Below are 13,377 nucleotides of genomic sequence, written 5' to 3'. Positions count from 1 at the left end.
CTAGGACAGAAGGAGAGAACTGGTTAAGAGATTAACACTATATCCTACTTAAATCCTGACTAGTAAACTCAGACTTGTGTGGATTTTGATGAGGGCACCCAGACTCTCTACTGGGCCTCTCTATGCACCACATTCTACTGGGCCTTCGAGTGGCTACTACTCAGGTAACCAGCCTTCACATTTTGATGATGAGCAATACCTCAAGGCAGGTGGTGTAGTATATCTCTCTGTGATTCTCCGTAAATGAAAATGGTACCCACTTGCCCCAGAGTCCTTTACACTGGCCCACCTGAAATCTCTACTCACTGAGTCTGGCTTGCAGAGAGCTCTGGACCGGAGCAGAGCTTAACCCCTCTGTGTTTCTGACCTTTCAAACATTATACGGCTCTCAACCCTAAGCATTCTCTACCTCTGGCTCCAACAACCCCACCTCTCCTTTCATCCCCGTAATAAGAAGGACGACCAGGACCAGGAGCTGCCCTCGAGGACCTCCACTCAAGCACCGGTATTCAAAGTGCAAGGTTTCCCTCCCCGCTCTATTGTAATTCCTAGTTCATTATTTTCATTGTAGCTCTGCAATACTTTTTAAAAATTTACTATGGGTGGTTAGATTCCCATGTTAACACACAAAAGCCTACTACTTGAAATACCACTTTAAATTCTAAACAAAAACTATAAATCTCCCAGCTTTATATTTCAAAAAAATTTTAACACAAAAATTGGAACAGTGCAATAAACATCTATTTTACTTTTCACCCAGACTCACCAATTATTAATGATTTGCCACATTTGCTTTCTTTCTAAACACACACCTTTTAATTGTGAGCTATACACAGTTATCATCCACGTCATTTTAAAGGAAACACCCCTTTAAAGGTTAAATCTTATCCAAAGTACTTACAGAAAAGAGCATGTTCTTCTTATCTTGATTGACAGCCCGCGGGTCAGGGACAGGGTCAGTGTGCTTGATGACAGAGACAGATTCACCTAAGCAGGGGTGATACAGAAGGCTCACACTTAGAACCCTCGTACCCTCGTTCACTCGTGCCAATACCACTCTCAGGAAAAGGGAAAAAAGCCCCAATTCATTCAAAACGGTATAAACTAGTAAAATGCAGTAACAGAAACTAATACAGTATTGTAAAGTAATTAGCCTCCAATCAAAATAAATAAATAAAAAAAAAAGAAACTAATTTATCCAAGAAAAAAAAACCAAAATAAAGGAATTTAATTTTGAAGTAAAATTCGAGTCAATTACCTTTATTTTCTTAACTATTCAAATTTAGTTCATTTTCAAGTATCATTTTATACTCTAATATAGCAGATGTAGATTTATTGTATACTTATATATACACACATATTGTGTGTATATAATAGTTAAAAAGCTGAAAGTGTATTTACTTTTAACAAAATGAATGAACTGTAGATACAGATATGAATACTGAGGCTCATCCACTGTAAAGCCTGTTTTTGTTCAATAATGCCAAAGATGAGAAATGAAAACACTGTTCTAGATAACATTTGCAGGTACTTATCAACCATTCTACTTTAATAAACCAAAATGAAAAACAGCTATCAGCAGCACTAAAAAAGACCACATGGAGTAAGAGACCACTTCTTAGAACTTTCACAATGTCTCGTTGAACCTGGTTTCAACCTAACAATCACCTATGAAATGCAGCTGGCCCTTGAACAACGCAGCAGCAGTTGGGGGGCCAACCCCTCTGCATTCATAAATCTGCACAGAACTTAGGCCTGGCCCTCTGTATACATATGATTCCTCTGGATGTGCAGTTCTGCATCTGAGGATTCAACCAACTGGTTTATTAATGAAAAAAATCTGCAGATAAGTGAACACATGCAGTTCAAACACACACTGTTCAAGGGTTAATGGTATATAAAGAGGGTGAAACATGGCCCTAGCTGTTAACTCAAATTTCAGGAAGCAAATTTCTCTCTCAGTATTTAACAGGAGACTCTGGTTCTTCAATCTAGCCTAAAACTAGAGTATGATTTTTATTTAAAATGGAAATTATTTTTGTACGCACAATTTGAGAATTTTATATACAATCTGATCAATTCCCTACCATTTTATGGCTTAATCAGCTTCCAGGTTGTTGCTGATAACAGCAGTTTTAGTAGATAAGCTATTCATAAAGAAACAATAAAAAATACAGAGTCCAGGTTACTCATGTCCTACTTCGAAGACATTTAGTTACTTTTCAAAACTAATCATCAGATAAATCTTTGAATTTTGTATTTACTCACTATTTAATTCAGGTTAGCATTGTTTAAGTTAATCTTCTGACCACCTTACTTCCAGTTAATATGAACCCTCCACCCTAGACTGTGCCTTTATCAAACAAAAACGGGAAAATGTTCCGAACAATCCCAAATCTAATTAGTGTTCAAATTTTAGGCAGTAGACGTTCACCATTTTGGAGGGTGCTGACTTTTGTTAATTGTACATTTTACTATTGCAAAGTATGTCAGGTGTGAGATCAGTATTCCCTGGAGTCTATTTTTCCTGCCTGGAAAAAAAACACTAGGTAATTAATTCACTTTCCACAAAACAGAGAGACGACAACACTGCTTCAACTTTATCTCAGGCTACTGAAGGAATTTTCAACCTTTAAAAAAACTTTTAAATTCAAAACTAATTTCTAATAAAATTTAAATATAAGAAGGTCTTATGAGATGAAAGCCAACTGTTTTAAAATCATAGCTTGGCATCTATTGGCAAAAAGACTGATAAAGCTTTACAAAACAAACATCTTGGAAAGATTAGGGTGGAACGCCATCAATGGACAGTGGGCAAGAGTCAGTTCAGTCATCAGCATAGAATCTGAGGGGCCTCAGGAACCAAGCAGCCTGCCAATACATGATATTTACCTGTGAGAATTGACTGGTCAACTCTTAGAGTAGTAGATTTGATGGAAGTTAATCTTATATCAGCAGGAACTTTGTCACCAACTAATTGGGGAGAAAAAAAGCAGCTTAAATAAGGAACTTTTGAAATCATGTTACATAAAGAAGCTGTCTCCAAATCAAACACACCATTTAAAGAAAATAGAGAGTCTGTATACAGCACAAATTTAATGTGCTACAGGGACTGCCTTGGTGGTTCAGGGGTTCGGACTCTGTGCTTCCAGTGCAGGCGGCATGGGTTCAATCCTGGGGAACTAGGATCCCACAGGCTGCAGGGGACTCACCCCCCACCCTCAAATCTGCTACAATAAGCAATATAAGCAACTTGTCCTCAGGGTCATAAAAACTCTTCCTGGATAAATACCAGATATGAAGTACACAAGCAAGAGAATAATGATGCTTGGGCAAACAGCTCTAAGTACACATTATTTAGTCATACTCACACACACACGGCATGGCGAGGGGGACCGAATTGTAAACTGATTTTTTCCACTGGGAAAGCTAAATTTTCACAAACAGGAAACAAATACCTCTATAAAAAGATGCTCAATTACTCTCACTCATAAGAAAAAGGCAAGATAAAACAACACAGAGAGACCACTTTTTAAACTATCAAATTGACAAAGGAGTTGAGGAAAAAATGCACTAAGTTTGAAAGAATGTACAGAAACAGGGCTTCTTTATACAGAGTGACTATAAGATGTGGAAAATTTAGTTTTAATAAGCAAAAAAAAAAAAAAAACCCAAAACCCCTAAAACAAACCAAAGCTACAAATCACTTAGAGGCAAGTGCATGAAAAGTCAAAGCCAAAGTCACTCAGTTGTGTCCAACTCTTTGCGACCCCATGAACTAAATAAACAGTCCATGGAATTCTCCACGCCAGAATACTGGAGTGGGTAGGCGTTCCCTTCTCCAGGGGATCTTCCCAACCCAGGTCTCCTGCACTGCAGACAGATCCTTTACCAGTTGAGCCACCAGGGAAACCCAAGATCCTTTTTCCAGTGGATCTTCCCGACTCAGGAATTGAACCAGGGTCTCCTGCATTACAGGCAGATTCTTTACTAGCTGAGCAAGTCCATGAGCAGGTATTAATGAAAATTCGGTGCTTAGTGCACTGCTAATAAGGACAAACTGAATGTAACGTCAATAAACATACCATATAATATTAGTATTCGTTTAATATTTTTAACTCAACTAGGCATCCAGACTTAGTGACGATCCTACATACACCGCTGAGTACAAAGAAAAAAACTTACAAAATCTCTGGAGGGCAAACTGGTAATACATATCAAAAGTGCAAAGCACAGGGGTTCCCTGGTGGTCCAGTGGACAGGACTCTGAGCTCTGCTTTTGCTTTCACAGCCAAGCGCATAGGTTCAATTCCTGGTTGGGGACCTGCGATCCCTGTAAGCCGCATGGGATGACAAAAAAGCAAACAAAAATGGACAAACACAATCTTTTTACCCCATAAATTCCACTATAAAGAATTTATTCTACAGATATGCTTGTAGTACATAGTTAAGTTTTTTTTTTTTTTTTTAATCAGCAACAGAAAGAAGAGACAAGTCTATTCATACTGCACATTAAGTGGAGAAAACACAAGTGCACAGCACTGTGCACACGGAGCTCCGCATGAGAAAATGCCTCTGGCGGGGATAACAGACTCAGAACACCAGACAGCAGGCCATGAGTGGAAGGAGACTTTTCACCTTATATGTATGTACCCTTTGGTACCTTCCAAAATTTGCATTATCAGATAAATGAAAAACCTCTTGTGTAACCTCTGGGAGATATTTAATTCAAGTGAGTCTTCTTTTCTGGGCCAGAGCTCCTTTAACAGCTCTTAAATGGACCATGTCTTAGCCCCTTTCCTTGACAGTATTTGAAATAAATGCCACAACACAGACCAAGGAACAGGTAAAGCCTGTATTTCACCTGTACCCTGAGAACAATGCCCAGAATACTGTAGGCGTTCAAATATTGTTAGATGAGTATGTTTTAGTATCAAAGCAACTGAACAGTAAACATAAGTACAAAACAGCTTTCCCTGACTCTCTGAAAGGTACTAAGGTGTTTTTAGGAGTCTTAAGCAAGGACGGCTAACAGAACAAATAAGCACCATTTCCCCTACAAATGCATGTATTAAGTTAAATCTTAATTTTCCAGACTTACGCTACCATACAGAACTGTTAACTCTGTCACTGGTTATACATAAACTGTCTTAAGAGGTAGATTCAATGGATTCAGTCTACTTCTTAGACAGAATCCACTTCTAAGTAGTAGATTGATTTCATTTGTTAAACCTTCTATTTAGTTCTAATATTTCTGTAACTCACAGCGTTTAAACTCAGGCAGAGTATAGTTCATGACACAAACCCTACAACCTATATAAGAAACGCGGTCACACGGCGGCACAGAACAAGACTGCCAAGATCTACCCCCAGGAGGCAAAGATCACCCTCGCACTCGACTGCAGGGACACAAAGTTAAGGGGAAATTCCTGCTGGAAATGCTTATGCAGCAACCGCAATACTCAGATGGAAGACACTAGAAACTTTCATTTTATTCATAATACAATTCTGCTCATACAACAACAGTAAGTAACTGAATCTTAAAATTTAGTGGCCTTCACAACCTAAAATACCCCATCAAGATAAAACTTTAAAATAGCTTAGGGAATTCTCTGGTGGTCCAGTGCTTAGGACTGCGCATTTTCACTGCCGAGGGCATTCGATCCCTGGTGATGGAACTAAGATTCTTGCAAGCTGCTAGTGCAGCAAAAAATAAACGGACAAAAACCTCAAACAACCTAAAAAACTTTTACTGTGTTAGTTCTGGCTGTCATAATTTGATCCTACATAACCTTGAACATGAAAAGGATCCAAGTTCAATGTTGAGTGCGTGACCCTAAATGGAAAAATTACCTGACAATGTTCCTTTAACGTCTGAAGCAATTTATGCCATGACCCTACAGGAGCAGAAAACTTCTAACATGGCATAGCAGTCACCACCATCTATAGGCCCATCTGCACTGTAACAACTGAATGGAAACCGCCAGTCTAAAATCAGAATGCCAGGAATTCTCTGTGGTCCAGGGGTGAGGACTCCGTGCTTCCACTGCAAGGGGCATGGGTTCAAAGTCTGGGAAACTAAGATCCCGCAAGCCACATGGTGCAGCCAAAAAGGAAAAAATAAAATAAAATAGCACAAGGTGTCATTTTATACTGGAGCTGAATCTCTTTTAAACAACTTCATATATTAGCTCTAGCTTGTACTCTCATATACCTGGCCACAATTTTATTAAGGTCAGCAAATCTAATATTCGAACTGAGGACCCAGAAGTTGTATCTTGCCGTTTATTTTGTGTGTTTCAGTGGCAGCTCAGAGGATTAAAAATGAATGAAAAATGTGTTTTTGAGGCAAGAAATACTAAGATTAATTTTTTTCCTCAGTAACACAGTCAACATGTAAGTTACTAGTTTAAGGCGGGATTGATACTATACATGCAGCATTTAAAATTATGTTAAAGTTTAAACTTGCATTACAAAGAAATCAGCTTATTTTTACTCCTGCTGCTGCTACTGCTGCTAAATCACTTCAGTCGTGTCCGACTCTGTGTGACCCCATAGACAGCAGCCCACCAGGCTCCCCCGTCCCTGGGATTCTCCTAAAAGTCTGTTTTAAATATATGAAGGCTATCTCTGTTGTACAGAAATTATACTGATATACGTTTAATTATTGGTTAAATATTCAAGAACGAGTCAGATGTAAAATGCTAGTGGAAACAAGTGACTGGGAAGTCCTTAAACACTGATGTCATGCCTTTTTAAACTTTTGTTCCCTCTTGTAACCACCATTCTAAATGGGAGGCAACTACATATGTAGGAACTCAAAGATGACCTGGGGATCTAATTCCCTGACCAGGGATCGAACCTGGGTCCCCTGTGTTGGTAGCATAGCGTCTTAGCCACTGGACCACACAGGAAGTTGTTTAAAAATTGATCTTATGCTCTTATTAACTTTTCTTCCATCCTGTAACAGCCATTCTAACTGGAAGGCAATTATGTATTTAGGAACTAAAAGATGACCTGGGGACCTTTTATAAACTACAGAATCTTGGGGCTTGCTCTTTAAGAGCCTGGTTCAGTGCATTTGGGATCCAGGAATCCTTTATTTTAAAGAAATTCTCCAAGCACACTAAAAAATTAATACAAGGGGAAAAAAGGCTTAGTAACTGGTATCCCAGATCCTGTGAAGAGCCTGTTTAGAACAGTCTTTCCTGTGTGCTGTTTCTCATGTGCCTTGTATGCGAAGCTCTAGGCCAAGAAGACCCTAAGTCCCTAACACTTGGGAAATGTACTACCTTAAAAGTTTCACATTTATTTCCATTACAAAATGATCTCTCTGTGGAAAAGGTGCGCATGTGCTTAGTCGCTCAGTCGTGTCTGACTCCTTGTGACCCCATGGACTACAGCCCGCCAGACTCCCCTGTCCATGGGGATTCTCCAGGCAAGAACACTGGGGTGGGCTGCCATGCTCTTCTCCTGTGTGGAAAAGGTACTAAGAGCATAAATCCAAACTGGCCTTAAAAACCTGCCAAGTTCTAGTATTCTCTTATCGAGAAAGACACTCCCTTGCATCATCTTGACCAGACCAACTCGTCCTCATTCTAGACAGGAAACTAAAGGTAGCAATAGGAGTCTTGCCTAAAGAACTTCAATTAATGAAAGACTTCCTTTAATTTACTGTGTGACTCTGCTTTTTGTTTGGAGGAGTCAATTCAGGATTAAATCTACGAGGAAGCTGGTTGTCTAAAGAAGCAGAAGATCCATGAAAACAAAGATTCACTTAGATTTCAACTAAGACATAATTTTCTTTTGTCTGCAGGCTTCTGTGAATTCCAGAGAGAGTTTTGTGCAAGAGGAGTAGGCAGCCTGTTCCGATGATCACATCCAGTGATATTTCCCTGATGGGGCATGTCAGTGCCCTCAGGGCAAGTGGTAGTGGAAAATTCTTACTCTTGCCAACGGGATGCTCTGCAATTTTTTCCTCTGAAAATTTTTTTGTCTCTTGAGTTCAGGCAGTGTAATAGAAGAGTAAACTCTGTTATAAACTACTTTCTGTTTAACATCTGACACTTAAAATTCAGCTCTTGGCTCCTTAAGTCTGTAGCTCTTTAAAACCCGCTATCACAACACAGATTTCCACTCTGAACAAATTCTACAATGCACACTTTATGATGAGTTACCAAGAACGCAAGTAAAAGCCATTTAAAGGAAAATACTACTTGGCCACATTTTAGAACCGAATGAACACAAGCTTTCTTAATCTTAAAATTTGGGAAAGACTATTTATAAGGCCAGGATGATTTAACATTGGTTATATTATTATGTCAAAAACACTGACAGTTAAAATCAGCACAACTCAGAAAAGGCCTTTTTTGAACTGATTATATGTAAGGAAAGAAATCTAACGTATTGTGGCAAATTCTACCAGTTTATTCAAATCTTTTTTTTTTTTTTTTAAAGTTCTACCAGTTTATTGCTACCAACCCGTCACCCTCCACCCTCATGCACACATGCTCAGTCATGTAACCCCATGGACTGCAGCCTGCCAGGCTCCTCTGTCCTTCGACTTTTCCAGGCAAGAATACTGGAGCAAATCTTTTTTTTTTATTTTTTAAAGAAAACTATATATAAGATCAGAAAATTACCTCTTAAATACCACTATTGTTTCTGAGTTCAAATGGCTCTGAGGAGAAGCCAGCCATAATAGAATTAACCTAAATTAGTTAAACATTTAACTGTGACTCCAACACTTTCACTCCTAATTTGAGTCATAAATATTGTAGTTAGGAAAAAGAATGAATGAAATTCTTCACTTGAGAAGCTCTACCTGCCTACTTAACACTATTTCCAGGCCTCAGGGTGAGCACGGAAGAACATTACAAACTACCATAGCTTATACTATATTTGTTCCCAGTCCAATTTGTTGGATATATTATCCATGATGAAACACATCTTTTAAAAATGCAGACGTATCATTCTCTTTAAAACCTTTCAACAGCTTCTTCCTACTAGACTTGCTTCAAACACAATGATCTTCAGTTTCTCAAAAGTTCCGAGTCTTCACAAACAGCCAGGCTTTCCTCGAACCTTCAAGATCAGGTTGGTATCCATCACAATGTGCCCACAGAATATGCCCATTTCCTGATACTCATCACATTACATGTTTGATGTGTCCTCCCCACTGGACCCACCAGCTCCAAAAGGCAGTCACTCAGTCATCACTGATTTGCCAGGCCTGGTACTGTGCTGGAACATGGTGCACACTAAATAAAATACCTGCTATGGACTGAAGTACCTGTACACACATCATTTTCTTTAAAAAAGAAAGGGGGGGGGGCACCAGAAACTTATGATAATTATCAAGTTGAAGACTGTCACAAAGTTAGAAACAATGAAAAGTCAGGATCAAAGAGATCTTAGCCCTGGTTGAGCTGAATGAAGTTTAACAGTGATTACTGTTTAAGATACAGACTGAAAACAAGACATGTATGCTAGCAGAGGACTAGAGATATAGTAGGGAAAGAGAAACATGAAAAAGACGCATGGGCACCAAAGAAAGCCATCAAGATGGTAAAACAGGCCATCACAGGATGAGGAATCAGACTTCTATGTGCCTCCACAGAGAAAAACTAAGGTACAGAACAGACAAGTGTGTTTTAGCTCCTTATAAGGGACTGCTGCTAAGTCACTTCAGTCGTGTCCGACTCCTAGCGACCCCATGGACTGCAGCCCACCGGACTCCTCCATCCATGGGATTTTCCAGGCAAGAGTACTGGAGTGGGTTGCCATTGCCTTCTCCCCGTTATAAGGAACATTTTATAATAAAACTGGCATAATACATAATTGCCAATGAAAAAGTAGCACAGCTGTTCCTAGGCAGGGAAGTTTTTAGCTGCTAGAGGTGGAAGCTAACTGGTTCCTTAGATGCTGTGGAGGCAGCCCACAGCAAGGTTACGCAAGGTTAGAGTACACAGGATCTGGGATACCAACATGCATTTCTCTTTATTACAACAGTAAAGCATGCTCTTTACAAGACGAAAACCCATCCCTCACTTCCCTTGTCCAAACATCTATTTATCTGTTAACACTATTTACCAAACACCTTTCTCTATAGATAACACTTACTAAAATTTCATTAAAATAAAAATTACAAACCTTTAACATTGGTATGTACTTACCTGTTTCACTCTTTTTTAATGGCTACATAGTAATACCTAAAGCAATCATCTCTAAAGCGCAACTTTGGAGAATGCTTATTCTATACTAAGCACTGCTATAAGAGTTTTATGAATTCTATGATTATCTTCATTCCCTGTTTACAGATAAGGAAAATGAGGCATGTAACTTGCTTAAGGTCACAGGTATTTCACAGCCATCCTGTGATTAGTCAGTCACTATTTTCACAGCCATCTACATGTTTCCAATTTTCCTTTTGTGTACTTCAATTACTTCTGGAGAAAAGATTCACAGAAAACAGAGTTTTCCTACAAATGTATACTTCCACCAAATTAATTTTCTTGCCATTTCCCCATACTCTCAATCTTGTATTCTGACTACTGCTAACACCAAGCAGGAGAAGGAAACGGCAACCCACTCCAGTATTCTTGCCTAGAGAATCTTGTGGACAGAGGAGCCTGGTGGGCTGCTGTCCATAGGGTCGCACAGAGTCAGACACGACTGAAGTGACTTAGCAGCAGCTGCTAACATGAAGCACTTTTATCTCTTAAAATGATTTTATCATCTTCAAAGCAAGTTATTTAATATTTTTACACAGTCAAATCTGGTGATGTTGGTAGTTTTGTGTCACACTTAGGAAATGTGTTCCCTACACTATGTGGTTTCTTCTAATTTTCCCCAAATCTTAGTCACAATAATAAGGGTTGGAAAGACTGGCACTTACTGTACTTTAACTACCACTGAGTCACAGGGAGAGGGGAGGAGGTGATTACAGGAAATGAGGAAATGCCAGCTCTGTGAAATTCAGGTCAGGCTTCAAGACCAACTGGTCCTTCATGATCTGATGACTGGGAATACCTTTCTGAGTTCCTCAGAACTCATGGTTCTTAGTGTCTTAGCTGTTCTCACAGCGATGAATAAATTATTGCTCTAGGTTTCAAAACCCTCTGCTTCTAAGAGCATCCACGCTGATTTCTGTTTTAGACTGTTGATCTGCTTATATGCGAGTTAAGATTAAGAACTTACAGCTCTATAAAACAGAGATATTCCTTACAGGAAAAACTAAAATAATGATTTCTACTGTTTTTTGGTTACAGATGACTCAGATCTGCATCTCTAACTAGTTCTGTTCTCTCATCCTTCTCACTGTGAAACAACTCCGTATGGGGAAAAGACAAAAGACAACAATCCTTATTTGGTCACGTAGTTTTGCTTCTACATCTCTAGCGATGTTTATCATTTTAGGAACAGGTGAAAACTGTTTAACAATATTCCAACAACACCATGCAGACTGCTTAATCAGACAATATTTTACAATTTAACTGTAATGACTTTTCCCATTTTGTTGAGATAAAAACCAACCTGTAACACAGTGTTTAGGGTACAAAACATTTATATATATACTGTATGAAATTACTACAATCAGTTAATATCCATCAACCTCACAGAGTTACAACTGTTTCCTTATGATGAAAACTTGAGATATACTCTCAGCAACTTTCCAGTATAGACTATAACTCTGTTACCTACAGTCACCATGCTGTACACTATACTCCCTGAACACATTTGTCTCACAATTGGACTTCATACCTTCTGACCACCTTCACCTAATTCCTGCACCCCCATGCCAGAAACCACCAACATGAGTTTCTAAGTTTGCTTTGCATGTGTGTGAGAGTGAGTTTCCTTTTTTAAAGATTTACATGTAAGTGAGATTACATGGCATTTGCCTTTCTCTGACTTCTTTCACTTAAGGTGATCCATGTTGCTGCAAACAGAAGGACTTCCTTCATTTTTATGTCTCAATAATACTCGTGTGTGTGTGTGTGTGTAGACACATTTTCTTTGTTCATTTATCCACTGATGGATACTTAGGTAAACAGTGCTGTAATGAATGAATGCAGGGGTGCAGACCTCTTAGGGAGACTGATTTCATTTCCTTTGAATATATACCCTAGAAGTGGAAATGCTGGATCATATGCTATACAGCCATATCTTGAGAGATATTTTGGGTTCAACACCACCACAAAAGCAAAAGCAGAAACTACCCTGACTGAGAACCCACCTTCCAAACCAAGGGATGTAGGTTAGATTCTTGGTCAGGGAACTAAGATCCCACATGCCATGGGGCAGCTAAGCCCGCACCAGAACTACAGAGCCACGTGCCACAATTAAAGTGAAGCCCGTGGGCCGCAACAGAAGATCCTGTGTGCCACAACTTAGACCTGACGCAGCCAAATAAATAGATATTAAAAAAGAGAGCAAAAGCGAATACAGCAATAAACTGAGTGATACAAAGATATGTTTATACTGTACTATAGTCTATTAGTATGCAATAGCATTATGTAAAAAACAATGTACATACATTAATTTTATGAGATTTTATTGCTTAAAAAAAAAAAAAAGCTAATCACTTGAGTCCTCAGTGGGTCAGTCTTTTTGCAATAGTAACCAAAGATCACTGATCATAACAATTATAATAATGAAAAGTTGAAATATTTGTTAAAAAAATGCAATATCTGTGCAGCACAATAAAACTAGGTATACGCTTATAACTTCATTTTTTAAAACCAATAGCTAGAATCTTGGGGTGGAATTCTGGGGAGAAGGACAAAAGAATCCCCTGAAATTGCATACAAGATTTCTGCACGTGTGTATTTGGAAAGAGTCTAGATTTCATTAATTAATTAATTAATTAATTAATGGAACTGTGTTCTAGACATGATTAAGAACTACTGCTGTAGAGTTTTGCTTCTCAAAGTGTATAGTTCACCAGGGAACTTTGTAGAAATGGAGAAGAATGAGGCCCATTCCAGACCTAAGTACTCAAAATCTACACTTTAACAAAATCTTTCTTGCACATGAAGTTAAGAGAAGCAGCTCTAAGCAGCTGGACAAACTTAAAGGCCTGTTTTTCTTTTAAAAACAGCCCTTAAGCCAAGGATGATTTTTACATTTTTTAAACTCTTGTTAAAAAAAATATTTTTTTCCCCTACAGAGACTGTTTGGGGCCACAAAACCCAAAATATTTCTAAGGTAGCTCTGTTAAAAAAGTCTGCCAAGCCTTCTGCTCTACAGCACAGAATTAACTTTCTGATATTTGTGTTAGGGAGCTCAACAGGTATGAATTAAGTGTTTGCTGACTATTCATTCAGGCTGCTCCAATTTTTTTTTTTTCCAAAAGCAAAAGAAAAAAAGCTCACA

At 38.7% G+C, this 13,377-nt stretch overlaps 1 protein-coding gene across 2 annotated transcripts in view; it reads right to left on the bottom strand.

Moving 5' to 3' along the window:
* The window catches only part of ATP2A2 (ATPase sarcoplasmic/endoplasmic reticulum Ca2+ transporting 2), a 57,526-nt gene that overhangs the window by 22,593 nt on the left and 21,556 nt on the right, over nt 1–13,377 (bottom strand). For both annotated transcript variants that reach the window (XR_011561164.1, XM_019977152.2), the window contains exons 6-7: nt 2,893–2,973; nt 902–987 (exon numbers count right to left, since the gene is read on the bottom strand). Coding sequence is in view for 1 of the 2 variants with exons in the window: in XM_019977152.2 (XP_019832711.1) it covers nt 902–987; nt 2,893–2,973 (167 nt within the window). In the remaining variant the exon portion in view is untranslated. The remainder of the gene's footprint in view (nt 1–901; nt 988–2,892; nt 2,974–13,377) is intronic.

This window comes from Bos indicus, chromosome 17 (assembly GCF_029378745.1).
Source record: "Bos indicus isolate NIAB-ARS_2022 breed Sahiwal x Tharparkar chromosome 17, NIAB-ARS_B.indTharparkar_mat_pri_1.0, whole genome shotgun sequence".
NCBI classification, from domain to species: domain Eukaryota; kingdom Metazoa; phylum Chordata; class Mammalia; order Artiodactyla; family Bovidae; genus Bos; species Bos indicus.
Note: the sequence above shows the minus strand (reverse complement) of the source record. Positions and strands in the feature narration are given on the sequence as shown.